This window comes from Caloenas nicobarica, chromosome 9 (genome assembly GCF_036013445.1).
Source record: "Caloenas nicobarica isolate bCalNic1 chromosome 9, bCalNic1.hap1, whole genome shotgun sequence".
In the NCBI taxonomy this organism is placed as follows: Eukaryota; Metazoa; Chordata; class Aves; order Columbiformes; family Columbidae; genus Caloenas; species Caloenas nicobarica.
This window is the reverse complement of record NC_088253.1, coordinates 16,209,066-16,228,429: the sequence shown is the minus strand read 5'-3', so window position 1 is coordinate 16,228,429 and position 19,364 is coordinate 16,209,066. Positions and strand designations below refer to the sequence as shown.

General features: G+C 53.8%; 1 protein-coding gene across 2 annotated transcripts; it reads right to left on the bottom strand.

Annotated features, from left to right (window-relative positions):
• Nucleotides 1-4,321: 4,321 nt before the first annotated feature.
• Nucleotides 4,322-15,358, bottom strand: CFAP20 (cilia and flagella associated protein 20). 2 transcript variants are annotated; one of them, XM_065641085.1, is made up of 6 exons: nt 15,110-15,358; nt 8,594-8,673; nt 7,409-7,520; nt 6,864-7,052; nt 5,657-5,767; nt 4,322-4,772 (listed from the first exon to the last, which is right to left on the bottom strand). In XM_065641085.1, the coding sequence occupies exons 1-6, from the start codon at nt 15,191-15,193 to the stop codon at nt 4,767-4,769; spliced, it is 582 nt and encodes a 193-aa protein (XP_065497157.1). In that variant the 5' UTR covers nt 15,194-15,358; the 3' UTR covers nt 4,322-4,766. The 2 variants fall into 2 exon arrangements, with proteins under 2 accessions (XP_065497157.1, XP_065497156.1); XM_065641084.1 differs by lacking the exon at nt 4,322-4,772 and having other exon boundaries at nt 5,648-5,767.
• Between the last annotated feature and the right edge of the window lie 4,006 nt (nt 15,359-19,364).

Genomic DNA, 19,364 nt, shown 5'->3' with positions numbered 1-19,364 from the left:
GGACCCCGCCAGAGACAAAGCTCAGCATTTCGACAGGGCCCAGGATCTTCACCGGAGGCTCCTGTTCTGCCCTACATGCCCACAGTGGGGTCGGCTCACCTCCAGCCAACCCTGAGGAGGGCAGGGAATGCACCTGGTGCAAGGGACGGGGCTTTTGGTGGCCCGGGGGAGCACGAGTTCTGCTCAGTCTGGCCCTGGCAGGCACCAGGCAGCCCTGCCAGGATCCACCCCCAGCAGGCAGCTCCCAGCTTCCCAAAAATAGGCTGGAGAAGCCTGACCTGGAAAAGACCCTGGGAGCTCAGCGTCCTCCAGGCCCTGCCGCCGCAGGATGGGGCTCCACACGCTGCTGGAGCAGGGGTGATGGGGATGACAAGGGTTGGCAGGGGCTCTCTCTGCCTACTTGGCACCATCACAGGAGAAACTGTGCTTCCTCCTGCCTCCTCCTCTTCCTCTGCCAGCCAGGACATGATCCCCTGTGTGCTGCTGAGGACAGGACCTGGAAAGCAGAGAGGAAGCTGGGCTCGGCGTAGAGGAAGAACTGGGGCTGGGATACGCTGAGCAGCGACCGGCCGGCCTCAAGGCCAGAGGAAACCACGCTGGGGACAGAGGGAAGAGCCGCGGGGCCCTGGGAGGGGTTGAACCTGCTGCCTGTGCACGCTGCAGGCAGGACAGAGGCTCCGGGAGCTGCCTGGGCAGGGCTCTGTGCCAGCACAGCCCTGCTGTGGGTGGGATGCACCCCCGGCTCAGCACACACGTGCGCTGCTCCTGCCCATCGCCTCCCCTCGCGCTCACCCCGCAGCCACCAGCTGCTCCCCGCGGTGCCGGTCCCATCATCTCACAGGGAGAAAAGTAATTTCTGGGGCCTCAGGGGCAACGCACAAGGTGACAGTGGAGCAGATGGTCTGCAGGTCTGCTTCAGCACAACTGAGCATCTATCATCTTCTCACCTCTAGGGACTCCAGGGTTTTCCCCATCCCATCCCAGGGGAGCTCTCAGGGCCCACAGCCGCTCCCTCATCCAAATCAAATCTTGCTGGGGTGGTCCCATTTTGCAGCCTGTTGGGGGGAAGTTCTCACCCCTCTTCTGCAGGCACCAGCGGGGCAGGAAGAGCAGCTCCCCCTGTGTGCAGAAGCAGCCAAAGTCCCCGGTATGGTCACTCATATTTCCTGGGCAGTGGCCAATGGCAAAACTCAAAATAAGTATTTCCCTCACCCCCAGCACTGCCTGCCCCACGCTAGACAGCAGCTGCAGAGGATTAGCATCGCCCTGAAGGTGTAATCCCTCTATAAAGATGACAACATTTGGCTCAAGACACCCAGGGAGATACAGAATGGGAGGCAGAGGGGGCCAGGAGCCAAGAGTTTGGCCCAGACTTTTTTGATTCCTGCATATCACCTCTGTGATCAGAGCTCTGTGCTCTGTGTCAGGATCCACTGAATAGGGAGGGGACAAAGACTAAGGGGAAGGCCACAGGCAGGGACAGAAGCCTCTACCAGCGTCCTGTCACTCTGCCAGGCCAGACTCCCACCTGGACTGCTTTTGCCATGGCGGCAGAGCAAACAGAAAGATTTCCAGGAAAACCCCATCATGTGCTTCCCCTGAAGCTGCTGCCACCTGCCCAGGCAGAGCCACCAGAGCTGAGGGATGTCCCAGCCTTGGCTCGCACCACACGGTGACTGCCAGATGCTCCAGCTGTGTCCGAGCGTCTCTGCTCCCTGGCCCAACCCGGGGAGGGTCACTCTCCCCTCTCTTGCTCTGAGGTGCTGCAGCCCCTGCACTTGCTGTCCTTCAGCAGCCGAGATTTCAAAGAGAAGCTTTGCCTTTGATGTAGAAAGCAGGCTCCCAGCACTCAGGTCCTGATCAAAGTGCCCAAGTGCAGGATCTTGCCCCAGCCCATGGAAGAGGAAGGTGAAAAGCCAGCAGAGGCAAGGAAAACTCATCTTTGGGTGGGCCCTGCTCCGCCCTGGGTTGAATCTAGGGCTCCCCGCAAAGAAAGATTCCTTTCTCTCCCACTAGACATGAACTGCAATAAGGACTTAAGCAGGAAGGAAAGAGCAGGCCACCCACAGAAAGGTGATCGAGGAGATATTTAAGACCTTTTCTCCGCAGGCTGCCTCCACTGAAGCAGGACTCTACTCACACCTCACACTGAGCTGCAGCTGCCCCAGGAGCACGCAGGTGTCTCCCTTCTCTGCACCCACATCCTTTCTGCCTTCCTCCACTCTTGCCACGTAGGGGGACATTGTGTCTCAGCTGCATCAAGAGCCATAACCAAAGCAGTAGGAAGCTGAGCGCTTCGTCACAGGATGGTTGCTGGTGCACATTTACTCTTAGAAACAACTGCTGGCAGGACTGCCTGTGACATTTTGGCTTATCCACCAGTATCGTCCTTTTCTCCCGCAGGGAGACCATCCCAACTCCACTCACCCTCAGCGAGATGGTTAAAGTTTTGATGGGAGAGGTGGATTAGAAGAGGAAGATTTTTTGAAGAACACCCTGTAAATCCTCCACTGCCTGGCCCTAAAGGAAAGAGCCAGTATCTGATGATGCTCCACTTTGTGAGGCATGTAAACAGGAAGATGCAGGATTTTGTTTCGTAGTAAAAAATACACAGAGGGTCCACAGGGATGTGAGGGTTTGTAGCTGGGAGTTTATTCCAGTGAATCTGCTGGCACAGCTCCTAGAGGTCAGGCAGGAATTGGCAGCAGAGCCCATCTAATCTCTCCGCAGAGGCAGCCAGCTCAGGGCCCTGGGGAGCCCAGCCCCTCTTAACACATTAAGGTCACTCACTCAGAGCAATCCCCACTCCTCCAGGACAAGGGCTGGCTCCAGCTTGGGCCCCAAGCAGGGCAGGGAAGGGCAGTAGCAGCTCCTGGTGAGTGCCTGGCCATCAACGGCTGCCAAAAACACACACTTATGAGCGAGGGCTTGTGGGAAAGGATGCACGCTGTATTCTGCCAGGGTTCGATGGATTCCCTCAGCAGCTCCCCCAGCCCTGGCAAGATTTGCAAACGTGGCAGGAAAGCCTCACCATGGACTTCATTAAGGCTGATCCTTGGCACAAGATCCAGTGCGATTCCACTTAACAAATCTCAAGTTCAGCCAAGCCTTGACAGATGTCAAAGAAAGATGGATGGTGCCTTCCCATGTGAGCTTCCTCGGTTTGGCTCCTTAGACCTACCAAGCTATTCAGCTGCTATAAAAATTGGAAAGGTCTTCTCCAGAAAACCTTCCACAAGTGCAATCCAGCACCACATGGCGGCATGGGGTCAGCACCTCCAGTTCAAAGCCCACTGGCTTTAAAGGTGCAAATAATGCAGCTGCATTATCCGTGTCACAAGAGCTGGAGACAGAGGTAAAGTGGGGTCCATACAGAGGAGCTACTGACTGTGAGGGTACACAGACATGCCAAACTTTTACACCAGGTGGAGCATCAGTGATCAGGATTAAACCCAGAATCTGGGGCAGATGTTCCCAAACACGCTCTCCTCCTCCTGGGAGAGATCAGCGTTGTTTGATGGCACAATAGTGATGGGATAAGTCAGGTCTTCCCAATTCACTGCACAGCCCAACACCAGGGAAGGATGGGTACCCGCCTTAGACACCCACCCACCAGCGGGCTTGGCCCCAGGGAGGAAAGGCAGCAGCTACTCCCAGATTCGCTCCATTACTGGGGGACGTCTGCGGCCTTCCCTCCACAAGCCTTTCCACAACAAAGGCAGATTGGTTTGAGGCAGGGAAGGGCAGCTTCAGCACAGGAAAAGACTTCCGCTCCCGTTATGCTGCTTTGCTAAAACTCCCCTTTGATCCCTGGGGAAAGGGACAATTTGGCAGCTGGAAGGCTATTGTGTGCCTCTTGCTAAAAGTAGCTGCTAAAGGCTTGGTTGAGAGCTGGAGGGAGTTGTTTAACTACACAGCCAACAGAGCTGTGCCCTAACAGGCAGGTGAAACCAATTTGTTGCTGCTGGGAAAATGGCTTCAAGTAAGGGAATGAAAAACCCATTTCCAGGTACTAAAAGTGAACAGCATGAGTTTTAGTCATTGGTAGTGTACCACAAACCTCACAGACTGGAGACAGATCTTGTCTACTCTACAGAAACCGTACTATTTTTCCTGTCTCCAGGTTGCTGTTGTTCACATCTGTGCTACCCCTTAAACAGCAAGACTACCAATCAAAGTCAAACTCAGAGGCAAATTCTAACATCTGGGTTCCTAAAGAAATTCTTTGGCACTTTCTGAAGTGCTAACATGTGCAAGTTAAAGGATCCATCAAGGAGAAAGAAGCCAAGAGCAGACTTAGAGAGTCAAATGTTTAATAACTTCCCAATAGTGAGTATTACATTCGTATTTAGAGCATATATAAAATAAGAGATGGAAAACAAAGAAAAAAATTGGTATCTTCAAGAGGGCACACTTAACCCCAAAAGTCCTGCTGAATCCCCTCTTTGGAGGCACAGTGGTCACTTTGAGCAACCCCTCTGTGCAACACAAGATCACGTACCAGGCCACTTGCAGTGTTTAGGCTCAGCATTTTAGGAACAGCCAGGAAAACTCTGATTCTGTACAACTCACACACCAACAACATAGTCCCAGGCCTGTTACTTGGTTAATTATGTCCTGTCCAGAAGAGGGATACCAGATGAATCAAAGTTATCCTAGGAAAGGTGAGCTGGTCTAAAACTTGGTCTCAGCAGTTCCGTCTCTTCCACCTGCTTTTGTTTTCCTACTAACCCCAAACACCTCTCGCAACTCTTCCCAACGTGGTGTTATTGCTAGACAGAGCAGGGAGAAGAAGTGAGACAGTTATTAGACTTGGCAACTGTACATGGGCTCCAAGTATTCCCCTGACACCCAGGGAGGCTGCTACAGCCCAGAAGGCAGTGACAGGCACCCCAGAGGTGTTACCTACTGGTAACACTGCCTTCCACTTTCCACTAAGATCAGCACCCAGCATCCTCTCTCAGCTCCTTGAAATTCTGCCCAGGAATCTTCTCTGCTAAAAGAAGCACCTGCACTGGGACAGGCTGGCCCTGGCAAAGAAGGTGCCTCCTCACAAGCCTCAAGACTGCTGCCAATATGCCAGGGACTCCTCTTCTATGACCATAAGAGCAGAGTTGGGCATTTATTCCTGCCAGGCAGCCACAACCTTGCCTATCACCTTCCCACTTCATAGCACTGTGATATGCACTGGGCAGGGAAGAGATCAGAGGGAAGTAAATTTGGGCTAGAGGGACACAAATAGCATCTTGTCTGGAAGACAAGCGTGGAGCTGCAGCTAGCTCTGAAGAGCAAAGCCTCTGTGCTGAGTCATGGGTGAAAGCTGCAGAGAGATGCCGAGAGGCTGCCGCCCTGCCCAGAGTCCTTCGACGCAAGCAGGAAGGACGTGGGGAGCAGCTGCACAGCCCACCCTGCTCCTAGGTGGGAACAACAACTTCCACATGTTTTGGCAGGAGAGCCGCTCAGCCAGGCACCCCCGACAGACTGCTCACCCTGGCAGCAGCGAGGGTGCTCCCTGGCTGATGGCCAAAGCTGGCAAGAGCTCTGCCGCTAGAAGAAATGCTGGATTGTGAAGGCAGCAGAGGGAGGAAGAATGGGAAGAGGAATGTTAGCCTGGCCCAGCTGCTCCTCCCATCCTCCTTGCCCATAGCTAGCTCACCTTGGCCTTGTTCTGGACAGGCAGATACAGCTTGAACTCAGCTGGGAGCTCATCCTCTGAGTAGAGGCGGTCAGAGAAGTACACCCGTCGGATGCGACAGTTGGCGTGGATCTGAGAGTCAAAACAAAGAGTCAGAGCAGCCTGGATTCCTTGGCTCAGCAGCGGGAGAAGAGACCTCATTGCCTCTCTCTGAATCTGACATGGCATCACAGAAGAAATGTTGGCCCATGCCCTCGGCTTTGCATTAGATGCTCTCTCTGGTGATGCAAGTGGCTCAAAAGATTTGAGCTCTGGCATCTCTGCAAATTGAGACCTGTCTTAGTTGCTTAGAGGGTTCTTTGCTATGAACCCACCTCTGCTTCTCCACTGGTATCAGCATTTGCCAGAATACCCTCAGCCTCAGCTTGCTGCATGTTTAATGCTCCCTCTTCGGGGCCTCCCTGAGGTCAGGAATGAGACTGTCCGGTTTGTGCTGCCTCCACTATCAGCTGGCAGCAAAGAAATCGCTCCAGTCCCCTCACGGGTATGTGAGAAGGCAGACATTTCCCAGCTGACTGACTGCCCATCTGAGGACAACCCCACAAGGAACCGCAGCAGCCCCATCATACTAAGGAACAGGCATGCTCCGCACACAGGCATTCCTCGAAGTAACACATGCCACTGGACACAGCAAACATGAACCCCTAGCACGTGGGCAGGTTTCACATCCTCAGCAGGAAAAAACGCTGCATCAGCCCTGGTCCAAGGGGCTCGGTGAAGGCAGGGTCACTCCACCTGCACTAGGAAACAAGCTTGACTGGGGATATGTACGGACCAACACACCCTGGGTCTTTACCAACCAGTCTCCCACCTGTCCAGTTGCTGTCTGGTGTATCTGGACAGTGAGGCAGCACATGGCTAATTCCCAGCAGACCTCCACACAGCAGAATGCGTGGCACCTTAGGTGGACTGCAATTCTTACCCTGACAGCCAGCAAGAGAAACAAGATGGAAATGAGCTCCTTGATCCCAGTCTAGTTCAGTGAGGCAGCACCAGAACCTCTGCTGCCTCAGTTGGGTCTTTGCTCCCACAGTGCTCTGGAAAGAGCAGGACTGGTGAAGGAGCCAGTCAGGGCTAAACCCAGATTGCCAATCTCCAGCAAGGCTGTCCCAGCCAGCGGGAAGACTGCCAACCACTGCGGCCTGGGCAGGACACGCCTGCTTCTCACCTGAACTCTCAGGGTCTCGATGTAGTTTGTCCCGTAAGCACGGCGCGTGAAATCCGAGAGGTTAAACTGGATTTGGTTCCAGCCATCGTCCAGCCGCATGGGCATGGTGCAGATGAAAGGCTTCACCCGAGTCGTGCTCTGGTAGTTACTCGCCCGGAAACGCCGGCGTACGTTCTTATCATCCAGCACCTGTGGTGAGGAAGGAAAGTGGCTGACCCAGGTGTCAGGGGACCCCAGCTCCCCAAGACAGCAGCTGTTTTATGCTCAGGGTTTACCAGTCTCTAAGACAGGGCTCTCCTACTCCCACGCCTCCATTTCACAGCAGAAATATTCTTAACACAGGAAACAGACCCATTTTCAGGAATAGCAATGATGTGCTTGTGAGCTGATGCCTACATAGCAGAAGATCTGACACATCACGTGGCCAAGAAAACAAAATTGTTTTGAGGACCACTTGCTGTCAGGGACAAGTTGGAACATACTGTGGGCTCATGGCACCTTCCTCACTGGTGCCTGGATGGACATCCCCGCTGCACGCTGCTCACCTGCACTTCGAAAGTGAAGTATTTCTTCAGGTTCTTGATGATCATCACCAGGAAAGGTAGTTTGATGCCCAGGGTCTTCTTTGGGTCAGCAGGGCACGTGATGTACGTGGTACTGCGAGGCACAGAAAAACACCTTAGGATCTCACATGGCACAAAGCACACAGCACGAGTCCCATGTCTCTCCCTGGACTAACACAGCCTTGGAGGATAGGCAGAAAAAGACAGCTGTGATTGTAAGATCTCAGCAATAACCAGGGCTTCCTGTAACAGGAGGGAGGGTTTCACAGGTAGTCTGCAGGGAAAATAAAAAGGCCCAAAGAATGCATTTCAAATCCCACTTTCCTCACGCAGTGCATGAAACACCTTTTTGGGCAGCTTCACCTCCCCAATTTCAAGGCTATGTCAGCACTGTTTCCTAACACAACTTCCTCCTTCCCCTTGACTGAACAGGTAGAGCCCTCCAAAGCACAGCAGTGGCCCTGTGTGCTCTATATGGCTGCAAAAACGGAGGTCATGAGCCCTAGAAGTACACGTCACGCCTGGCAAGTTCTGTATCAACACATCTTGGGAGGAAGAGAAGCATTGGCTCAGCCTGTCTGCAGGAGAGGAGTCTCCGCTGCCCTTATAAGGAGCGCCCTGCTCTGAATCACCCCTGGAGAAGCCTTGGAGACTGTGAACCCGCTCATGGAGCTGGCGTCTCTCTCCCCGGTCGATGGAGACGAGGTTGCTAAGTGAAGCACCAAAAGCAATTCCCCTCATAAATCTCCCTTTGATCTTCCTGCTGCTGGGAGAGCAGCTGTCACGTGGGGAGAGCAGCAGAGCAGGCCTAAGACAATAAAAGATGCAGAAGACAGAGTGCTGCTTTCTCAGAAATTGGCGGCACAGACTGGGGACTGGGTATCAAATATAGCTTTTTTCTCCAAGTGATGGAAAAGTAATGGGCCTTTATTTTTTATCCCTTAGCCCCACAGAGACAGAGTTCTACAAGCACATCCAGGGAAAGGTACAGTACAGTGCCACAGAGGGGTAGCAGTGATATGATCCCATGTCATATTCTTCAATTTACTGACAAAGAGATTGCTATAGAGTCTGAAGGAGCTGTCTGCTGGACACTGACATCTTTGACTCTGCTCCAGGGCCAAGCCACCAGGGCACACAAGAGCAGAAAAAGATCCCTCCTCCTACCTGACATTAGTTCCTTCAATCTCCAGCACCAGTGACTGAATGTCATTGTCGGTGATTCGCTTGATGTGGCCGTTGCGCACCTGGAAGAGTGGGGCAGACAGCACAGGTGTTACTTACGAGAGAAATAAGAGGCACCCACAGCTCCATTGAGAGGGGGAAAAAGATCTCAGGAGGACCCATCTATGGTCACTTGGCTCTTATTGTCCTGGACATTGCTGTTTCCAAGGCTTTGATCACAGCCCCAGAGTGCCAGTGCAAGAGTTTATGGCCCAGCACGCTGCACGGACACCTAGAGTAAGACTTCCGTCTATCCAAATACACTATAGTGAACACAAGCGATTCAAGCCTCATGTTAGAGGCCCAAGTAAACAAACATAAAAGTGTCAGAACAAGATCAAACTAGAGTGGGATAAGGGGTAAAAACAAGTATGAGCAACAGAGGGGCAAGAAAAGGGAGGCACCAGCCAGCCACCGGTCTCCAAGGTGTCTCTGCTGCTGGCCATGGCTCACTGCCTCTGTGGAAGGGCAGCACCAGATGAGAGTGTGGTTAAAATTCTTCATAACTACAGCACACGCATGCACAGAGCCATCGCCTGCTCTGTTGTGGGGCACAGGTTTTGGCTACTTGGAGGCAGCCAGCTCCCCACAGAGCTCAGGGAGGCCAGGGCCAGGACCAGGAGCCAACACAAATGCATTTTTCTCCACAAGCAACATGGCTGAATCCCACGGTCTGAGGATTTATTTTTTCAATTAAGCAGCTCACTTCCCATCAAATCTATCTCCATTTAAAAGGCACTTTTGCTAATTAAGCCCTCTGCTCTTCCCCAATGCTAGATCAGCAAATTGCAATGCTCCTTCCGGCTCCATGAATTAATTTCTTCGGCACCCATCACCGCTGCTAATATATAGGATACATTAAGCTTCTAATGAGGTGGTTCTAGTCGTGAGCTACAAAATGATTTACAGGTTTAGCAATTCATCTTCAACGTTCATCTCTTCAGAGGGACCCACCTGGGTGATGTTACATACATTTGCTGGAAGAATGAGATAAGCCCTGTGAGCAGCCCACCCCCCCGGTCCATCTCTGCACTAAGCAGTTTAAAGAAACCTCAGCCTGAATCACTGAGCTGCTGCTGATAAGCACAAGAGTGCAGCTCGCCCTGCCAGGCTGCTCCTAACTCTGCTTCAAGCCTGCACAAATAGTTCCAGAAAACACTAAGCTCAGAGAGAGGATCCTTACATGATAACTGTGCCCCTCTTTTGCATCAAATGCAACTCCCATGGATTTATAGGGCTGTTCAGAAGAAATCAACTGCATGAGGTCTGGATGAGTTGTTGCTGTTGGGGTTCTTTTGTTTTGGTGTTTGTTTGCTTGTTTTTGTTTGCTTGTTTTTGTTGGGTTTTGTTTGTTTTAAAAAACACCAGCCCAGCAGAAGCCCCATGTGCCTCTCTATGTTCGAAGCAGTGACTGGCATCTGGGAAATTAAGTCCTGGAAGCCACAGGGATACAGCATATGAAGTTAACACCAGGAACTAACCCTGCTTAAGCAGGTGACAGTAGTGCACAACAAAGCCTGCCTCCAGGCCGCACGAGACAGCTTTCACCAAGGGCAGCTTTTGGCTCCATAGAGGGGAGAAGGTTCAGGTTTGGTCTTCTCTGGAGAGGACAGTAACAGAGAAAATAGCGAAACATGCTTCAAACTAATTACTTAGCAGTGTTTCTATCTGCAACCAGGTCCCCTTCCTTAGCCTGTGAAGGCTTTCCTTCCCCAGATTACAGGGACAATGAAAAGAAGTAACTTTTCTCCCTCAGCATTGCCAGAAACAGGATGAAAGACAGCAGAAAGGAGAGGAGATAAGCACAATACAGGCCCAGACTGCGGCAGAGCCCTCCCTGCCGGTCCGACCCACCTCGGTGCAAGCGTTTGGGAGCTGCACTACAGTCCGGCTGCAGAGAGACTGTGGCCTGGTCACACGGGCGACCTTCTGCACAAAAGCCAGCCTGTCTGCATGTGGCTGCCGCCTGCGCCGGCCGGACAGACACACGGACGTTTGGAGCATGACATCCCACGCCGGCTGGAGCAGAAGTCCAAGCAGCCTCGCTGTTTCAGTTAGATAAGGCTGAACAGCATCCGAAGTGCTCACCGCCAACTGCGCTCAAAGCAGTGCCCTCCAGGACTCAGTGGGGCCACACGCCCCAGCTCAGCCCCTGGGCTCACTGCAGGGACCACCTCCCTGACAGGGGACATGTGCTGGTCACAGCCAGACGAGCATTTTTCTTCCCCTGCCAGCTCTGTGGGTCCCTTCCCAACAGGCTCGCACAGATCAAGAGGTGACCTCCGGCTCCACCAGGCACAGCTGCTGTGCAGGGCAAGGGACGATCCTGCTCTGCTTCCAGTTTTCAGGGGCTTTCCCCTACCTCACGGAAGCTCCGAAAGAGAAGATTACAGAAAATTTTAGAAATCTAAGCAAAACACTCCACATTCATACTTGGCCAATGTTTTCTAGCCATCTTAAGCCTAAGAAGGTGGATTTTTGAAGCTGGAAAAAAGGGCAATAGCCCTCTTAGAAAATAAAATTTCTTCAAATGCCTAATATCCTCTGTATTGGCATAACTAAGAAGTTACCTGCTGTCTAAAGAAAACTGGAAAAGCTTTTTTTGCAGATGAAAACCTCAAATCTCAGAGGGTTTGGAGGGAGCAGCAGCTTCACAGACAATTGTGCCTGAATATATGTTTTTCTTGAGGCTGCCGTTGCTGCTAGCAACACCAGTCAAACGTAACAAAGAGCAGAGGAAAGGCGGCAAGGAGCCATCCTCCCCAGGCCCAGCCGCCCACCGCCGGCAGACAGGATGCCACGGTCCGAGGCCGACCTCTGGAGGCTTGCTCCCGCATCGTTGCTGGCCATTAGGTGACGGGCTTCTGCCAGCACCAGCAAGCTGAAACACAGCCAGCACCATCGCTCAGGCTACCGTAGGCATGGGTACGGCCCAGCCGCAGGACAGGCCAGCACTTCTCAAAGCCACTGGTAGGTCCTGAACAGGCACAGGGCCCTGGTGCCACCTCCCTCCCCTGGGAAGGGAGAAGGGGCGAAACAAGAGGCAAAAGCAGGAGCACCCTGGCTCTGCCAAGCACATGGGTTTGGGGAGGGGTGCACAGCAGAGTGCTGTATTGGAGATGCAGAGATTTGGGACAAACCAGACAAGGACGTTGTGTGAGAGAACTAACAACCTGGAGAAGGGCTGGAAGAGAGGACACTGGCACAGCAATCACAGGAACTTGATCCTGGCCACATTCATCAGGGAAATTGCCATCTGCATCCTGGTGGCAGAGCACACGTTTGACATTCAGATGGGTATTGAACACTCGCTGACCTTGCGGCCTCCCAGCAGCATTTGAAATTGCTAATGATATTCCACGTTGACGCACCAGCAGAAAGAAATTAGCAAGAGGATCGATAGGTTTGACAAGTTTCATCGAACCATTCCCATTTGCTCTGCAGAAAAGCGTCAGCGAGTCCCCTGGAGACTGGTCAGCATGTCTCCACGCGTCAGCAGGGGGACCATGGTGGCAGGACGCTGCAGGAATAAACAGAGGACTCTGAACAACCAAGTGCTGGAAGGCAAACAGAAAACACCTTGCAAACCGGTGTCCAAACCATGCATATGCAGCACTGGAAGGCAGGAGAGGAGAGCACAGCCCAGCAGTTACCAGCTCTCTGTGGATGATGCTGAAGGAGGAACTTCTGCCTGCAGGGACAGTGGGACACTCACCATGCTCTTCCCAAGGCCTGGACATCTCCATCCTGCCAGAGTCCCCTGGGACAGGATGCTGGTGGCCAGGATAGCTTGCGCTTGGCAGGGTTTGCTGCCAAGGCCTGCCCAGAGCTTACCCACAGCCCCTGAGGGAGATGGGAGAGAAGGGAAGGTCTGTATCCTGCTACTTAGAGGGAGGCTACAAATGCTCACCACAAGGAAAGGCTTCCAGTGCCTCATTTCTACACCTATATCAAACAAAGAAGCTTCTACTTGACACCGTCTCCATCAGCACAAGCAGTAGACATCCTGCTAGGGCTGAACAAGAAATGGTTTTCCCCATGTCACCAAAGTTTGAGATTCCCTAAGATCTTAAAAAAAAAATTTGATTAAAAAAAAAAAAAAAAATCACTGTCTGCTGGTACTTTTTGCAAAGATAAGAGAGTTCACATTAGGACAGCTATGAATCCAGCAATCAGGGCATTCACCTAGGCCATGGGAGACCATCAAATCCCTTGTTTCCAATTCTCACCAAAACTCCAGGTGCATTTCATGCACCCTGAAGAGAGCAGTGATCACTTATTGCAAAGTTTTGGTTGCTTTCCCCCCTTCCAGAAATCCCAACCGTAACCCTCTCCCGTGGCAATGCCAGAGCTGGAACATCCCTGGGATGTCTGGGTTTGGACAGATCAGTGTTTTCCAATTGATAAATAAATAAAATGACTGGAAAAATCCCTCACCGTTTCTGGACATTTGCTCACTTCATGAACACACTGCCCAAGCCAGACGCCAGCCTGCTGCTCTGCTGCAAACCTGGCAGGTTCTTGCACGGAGCCAGAGAGGCTTCATCAGCAACTCAGCACCCAGCCTCCCTGCCTGCAGCTGCCCACCAGCACCCAAACCATCAGCGGCACTTCCCTGCGCTGCATGTTCACGCAGTCTTTGCATTGCCCAACACACGAGTCAGCAGCATGAGTGGGATTTTCTGAAGGAGCCGAGCAGGGAAAATGACACCCACACATGGTGGACTGAGGGCCTGAGAGACTCCTCCTTCTCAGCTCCAAGGCAGCCAGATGTTCTAAGCACCACCCTTCACCTCCTGCTTCTGCAAACACACCAAGGGTGTCAGATCAGGAATGCCAAAGCTATTACAAACTCACCACCCCAGCTCCTTTTAAATGGAAAAGTGAGGTGAAAGAGTGAGCCATGCCAACATCCACAGGCAAAGAAGTCAGAAAACCCACTCTGGTTTCATGCCACACCTTTGTGAGCAGGGCGATCCCCACAAGCAGCTCACCCAAGCTGGCTGCGCTTCCTCAGCACAGAGAGAGAGCTCTGAGCGAGGAGCAGCACCCACACACAGCCCTGCGGCTCCCAAGGACACAGGGCTGCTGCCACCAGAGGAGCCCAGCCACATGCAACCCTACAGCAGGCAATGGAAACAACCTGCACACCCAGATGCTGCTCTTGGGAACAGCAGTGCTAACTTTTCAACAGTCTTTCCTGGCCAATCCAGCGACTATTGCAACTGAACGGACTGTTGCTTACGCCCACCCAGCAAGCAGAGTTCCTGCTGGCCACCCCACCAGCTGCATGATCGCAACGGTATCACCCTGCGCAGGACAATTCACGTTGGAAGGTACCTCAGGAGGTCTCCAGTCCAACCTCCACCTCCAAGCAGGGTCAGCCCAGATTGCTCTTGGCTTTACCCAGTCTGGGGGCCCGCTACATCCCTTTGTCTAAGAGTCTTTAATGCGTTCCATCCTCACGCCACCCAAATAAGCTGCAAATCCTTTTTTAAGGTCATGAATATTTGTGCCAAAGCCCTAAGACAGGCACATGCACACAGCCAGGCTATGCAAGGCAACCCAGTTCTTCACAGAGCTGCACAGATGGGACACAGGATGGATCTGCGCTGCCTGTCCCCCATCCCACGACTTGTAAACGCTCACATGAGCCCACTGGGGTCAAACATCTTGGCTCCCTGCTGAACGGCCTTGAAGGCTTTCATTCCTGCTGAAACCACAAGAAATTCAGGTTAGGTTCAAGCACAAGTAACTGAATACGCATCATAACCTCAGAGAGGAGAGCCTGCCCTCAGAGTGTAATGGGCGTTTTGCAGAATCACTTTTAGGTAGCAACACAACTGTGGTGGTTTGTGAAGGTCTCAGCACACCCAGACCTCCCAATACGGGCTCCTGAAGGTGAGATACCCAGGAGAAGGCAGGGGACCCTCCACAGAACGCCTCCAGAAACACAGGAAGGAAAAACAAACAGATGAAGCATTCATGACTTCTTGTGCACCCAAAAACCTGCCACACAGCCTACCTGTAAATACCTTTAGCAAGCCTGTTTAAAAATGGGTCACATACGAGAGACGACCTCGTCTCATGTACACCAGCTACCGCGGGGAAGCCACTGTCTGTGGCCAAGGGTCGTTTTGTTTTCTGCTGCCTATTTCCAGCGTTTGACACTCTTCGCAGCCCCTTGCACTGCGGCATCTCCTGACACCGGGCCGCCCCCCGGGGGCGGGGGCAGAAGGTATTTTTATAATACATTCCCCTTCGAAAAATCACCCCGGGGGCTGTCCCGATAACCTGGCACGGGCGGCTCAGGCACCGGTGGCCTGACGAGAGCGGCCCCACGGGTGCCCGGGCCCCCCCTGGCTGCTTCCCGGTGAGCCGCGTCTGGCCCCGCCGGGCCCGGCCCGGGGGGCTGAGGCGACCGGCCCCGCTGCTCCCCCCGCTCCGCCTCCGCCTCACCTTCTTGTCCCAGATCTGGAGCGGCTTGCTGCCGATGCTGTACAGCACCGAGAGGAACCCGCTCTGGAACGTGTTCTTGAACATGCCGGGGCCGCGGCGGGCCGGGCCGGGCCGGGCGCTGCTCTCCCGCCGCCGGGGCCGCCGCTCCTCGCAAGAACACGGTTGCCCGCGAGGGATTCCTCCGCGCCACGGTCGCGCGCTTCCGGGTCGCGGCGCCGCCGTCACCAGGGAACTACTTTCCGCGCCTCCTGGCTGCCGTCGGAACTACTTCCGGCCGCCGCTGAGAGACGCAGTGTTGTGCGAGCGCGCGCTGCCATGGCAACGGCGCGGGGCGGGGCCGGCACGGAGGGGCGGGGCCGGCACGGAGGGGCGGGGCCGGCACGGAGGGGCGGTGCCGGGGCGGTGGGGGCGGTGCCGGGGCGGTGGGGGCGGGGCCGGACCGGAGGGGCGGGGCCGGACCGGTGGGGGCGGGGCCGGACCGGTGGGGGCGGGGCCGGACCGGTGGGGGCGGGGCCGGGGCGGTGGGGGCGGGGCCGGGGCGGTGGGGGCGGGGCCAGCCCCCCGGGTCGGAGCGGCGCGGCGGGCGGGGGGTGCGGGCGGCTCTGGGGGGACCGGCGGGTTGGGACCGGCGGGTCGAGACCGGCGTTGAGCGGGTGCGGGCGTTGAGCGGCGCCGGGCACGGTCCTGCCACCCGGCCCTGCTTCCCGGGCCCAGTGTCGGTGCTGTGTTTTCTCCTTCGCTCAGCAAAGCACGTTGCTGAAGCCGAGACCGTTCGCCGCCACGCACCAGTGCCCAGCCCGCTGTAGCTAATGAAATGGCTCGGTCTAAATCTACTTACATGGGTATATTTTTAAAACATGCCAGTTCTCCCCCTGCAATCCACAACCACGATGTGGCCGCACACACCCTCCCTCCGGGCCCCTCACCAGCTGCCACTGCCCAAGCCAAAATGGTGCCCCTGCCCCTTGCCGGTACCCGTTGGTGAAACCTGCAATTGGGATTCACAAACCTCCTCGCACGCGAGCGCACCGGTGGGCAGAGCCCTGTCCCTGCTGCCCGGCTGCTAAACGACCATTTATTTGGCCAGGACATCTCTGTGGCACAGGGACAACAGCTAAGACGCAGTACTTTGACAATATAAGGGGGGGCTGATGTATGGTTTTACTGGTGTGAAAATGCTTTCGAGTACAGATGGGGCCTTGCACAGCTGAAGAGGCTTGACAGGAACGGCTTCGGCTAGAAATTCCATTTTTAAACAGAAATATATTACATTTCTTGCTGCTCTAATAACACCCATAGCATCTATTTTCAATGTACAGATACTAAACGGCATAAAAATTACTATCCTGCATTAGCTTTACAGTCCTGCAGTTTAACTCCAGGCCCCTGTGTAGGTCTTGTTGCTAAATAATGCCCCACACAAATCCCCCTGACAACCACAACATCGTCTGCCAGTTGTGCTTGTCCCTCCCTTGGGCTGCAAATGCTCCGACTGTCCCAAACGCGCAGCCCCTGGGTTAGCAGCACTTTCCCCTTCGTTTACAATTCCTCGCACAAACAAGTGGAGCACACAAAAAGCAAGGCATTATTTAAGAGTGATCAGCTATATTTAGTCAGTGGGTTAGAGTACACTTTATATGCCACGATTAAATAACTTGTTCCCTTACTCAGATGGTAAGAGACAACTGGGACAAATATCCAGCTGCCATTCCTGAACAGCCTGCTCATTCACACGCTCTCCACTTACCATTTTAATGTCATGTTTTGCTGCAAGTGATGTGCATGGAAATATGTTGTGCTTTCAAATTGTCCCATTTTTTCAATGATTTTTAATGAAAAATAATACCCGTTGTGTGGGACAAAGGAGAGGGCAGGAACGAGGGAGCCTAATGAGATGTTAACACATTAATAGTAGAGGCTGGGATTTGGAAGGAGGCCCCTGGGAGATGTTTTTAATGTGACTCACACTGATGTTATTATCCACCTGGAAGATCACTAGGAAGGTGTTGGCATGTTACATCACCCCCATTCCCAGTTTCCAGGGTGTAGATGGATTGGATTTGGGGGAGCAGGCAGAGGAAAAGGCCCATCCTAAGAGAATCACCTGGTCCAAGAAGTGAGCTGAGGTTTCCTCCACCAGAAAGAACTGTCCACCAAAGCATTTCCTGCCTTTGAGAGCTCCCAGCAACCCGATGCCTTCAGAGAAATGAGATCTTCAGGAAGCTCCTGAAATGTTGCTCCTCTGAACTTTCACATCTCTGGCTGCAGTTACCAGAGAAAAACGTAGCGGCTCTCTGCAGTGTCACCAAGTCTGTGCTTGCCTTGGAGCACACAGTCCAGGTTCATGGCCTGGGAAGTCCCAACCTGGACCATTGCCCTCTTGGCTTAAGCCATCGCTGGAGAGCAGATGCCCAGGGCTGGCTGCATGGCTCAGCTGAAAGGACAGTGCTTGGAGCACTGAAACCAGACCCGGATTCAGCCCGTACCTTTGTGAGCCAAAAGCCTTCGCTGCGTGGCAAAAACAAGAAGCAAGGACTTCTGCAAGGAGCGTGAGATCCCAGGATTTGTCCAGGTGAGTCCAACCATCTCTCCCAGCCTGGATTTTCCCATGGGAGCAGGATTGGATGAAGAGCAGCTGTAATGAGGAAACGAAAATGGGAATTGGGCAGGATATCCATAGCCACCACATGCAAGGGGAGCCAAAGTGCAAAAGGGCTTTGGGTACAGAGGGAACCTGGACAAAGGCTTTGGACCTCATGCTGGCTAAACTCCAAACAGTGCAGAAGGAGGAGGAGGAGGAGGAAGAAGAGGATGAAGTTGGGCTGCTGCTCAGCAATAGGTCAGAAGAGAACAGGGGAGTGTAAACATCAAGGGGTGCAGGAGACAGTGCCAGCGTGTGCTGGAGCTCTTTGGCAGAGAAAGCCCAGAAACCAGGACACACTGCCTTGGTGGGACCACTGTGCAATGGATGTCACAGTGGCGCAAGGGGCAAGAATGAACAAAACCTTTCTGACTCTTGACAAACTGCAGACAAAAAAACCAGACAGGCAAAGAAGAGTATTTGTGACAAGCAACAGTTGAAAAAAAGAGTCATTGAGAGCATCCTTCAGAGCCAAGCTGTTGGCTTGGAGAGGACCTGGGCTGCAGCAGGTGGGAATGGAGGACATGCCCCAACAGTGTCAGGAGAAGGATGGATGAGGAACCAACACCACCTGGATGTGCCACCATGCTGCAGGAGCTCAGTTCGGTGTATGCTCACGGTGCTGCTTCTGCCCAGCACCTGCAGACCTCAGGTGGACTCAGCCATGGGCTTTTGCCCGCAGGGACAGGCTCTCACCACTGGCCAGATCTACACCAGCCAAAAAAAGAGTCTTGCTGAATTGAGGCACCAGAGATCAGTACAGTCCTGGATACCACAGGGCTGTCATTACACGGTGCCTCAGCAATGGGCCAAGCCCTGCCTTACAGCACCAGCTGCTTCAACTTACGTGATGTACATGTCCATATCTGGCCCCACAGTGGCCCATCTCCAGGTGTGATGCAGGAGGACGGTGTTGGCAAATTCCCGCCTGTACCACCCACAAGCTTTGTGTGAGGACTCACTCCTGTGTTTCCACTTCAGCCACCGCCCAGGGCTGGGCGAGAGCAGCACCAGGTGGTTCTGTGCCGGCAGGAGCCCACGGCTCAGCCTACCTGAGCTCCCCTTCCCGGGAACCAGCAATGGGTCTGTCTTTCCCAGTTGTGACTTGTCTCAGAGGTACCCTTAGCCAGGGCAGCTTCAGGATAGGGATAAACTGCGTAGGGAAAAACACATGAGCAGTGAAGGAATGAGACAACGGAAGGGAAATGACCATGTAGAGAGTCCAGCTGGAGGTTTTTAGACCAGAGCTTCAATGGCCTGTTAACATCGAGGACCGAGGCACAGCTTGGACAACCACCAGCGTTGCAGCCAGGCCTAAGGGCTGCTGGTGAAGCACCACATCTGTAGGGGAACTGCTGTGAAGCAGAAGCCCGTGGGCAGGAGCTCCAAGCTCAGGGCTTTGCAGTGATGGTGCTGGGGAGGAGGAAAGTCTCAGCCCAAGAGAGAGGAAGAGATGGCAGCTCCTGGGGTGCAGAGACAGAGCTGTGCCCAAGCCCCACGGGCTGGGAAAAGCAGGTACCAGCATTAACACCCAGACAGGCACCTCCAGAAGAGTATGGGGGCCTAAGGAGGGACACCCCCAAACATGGCAAGTGGCTTCTTTGCCTCTGCCTG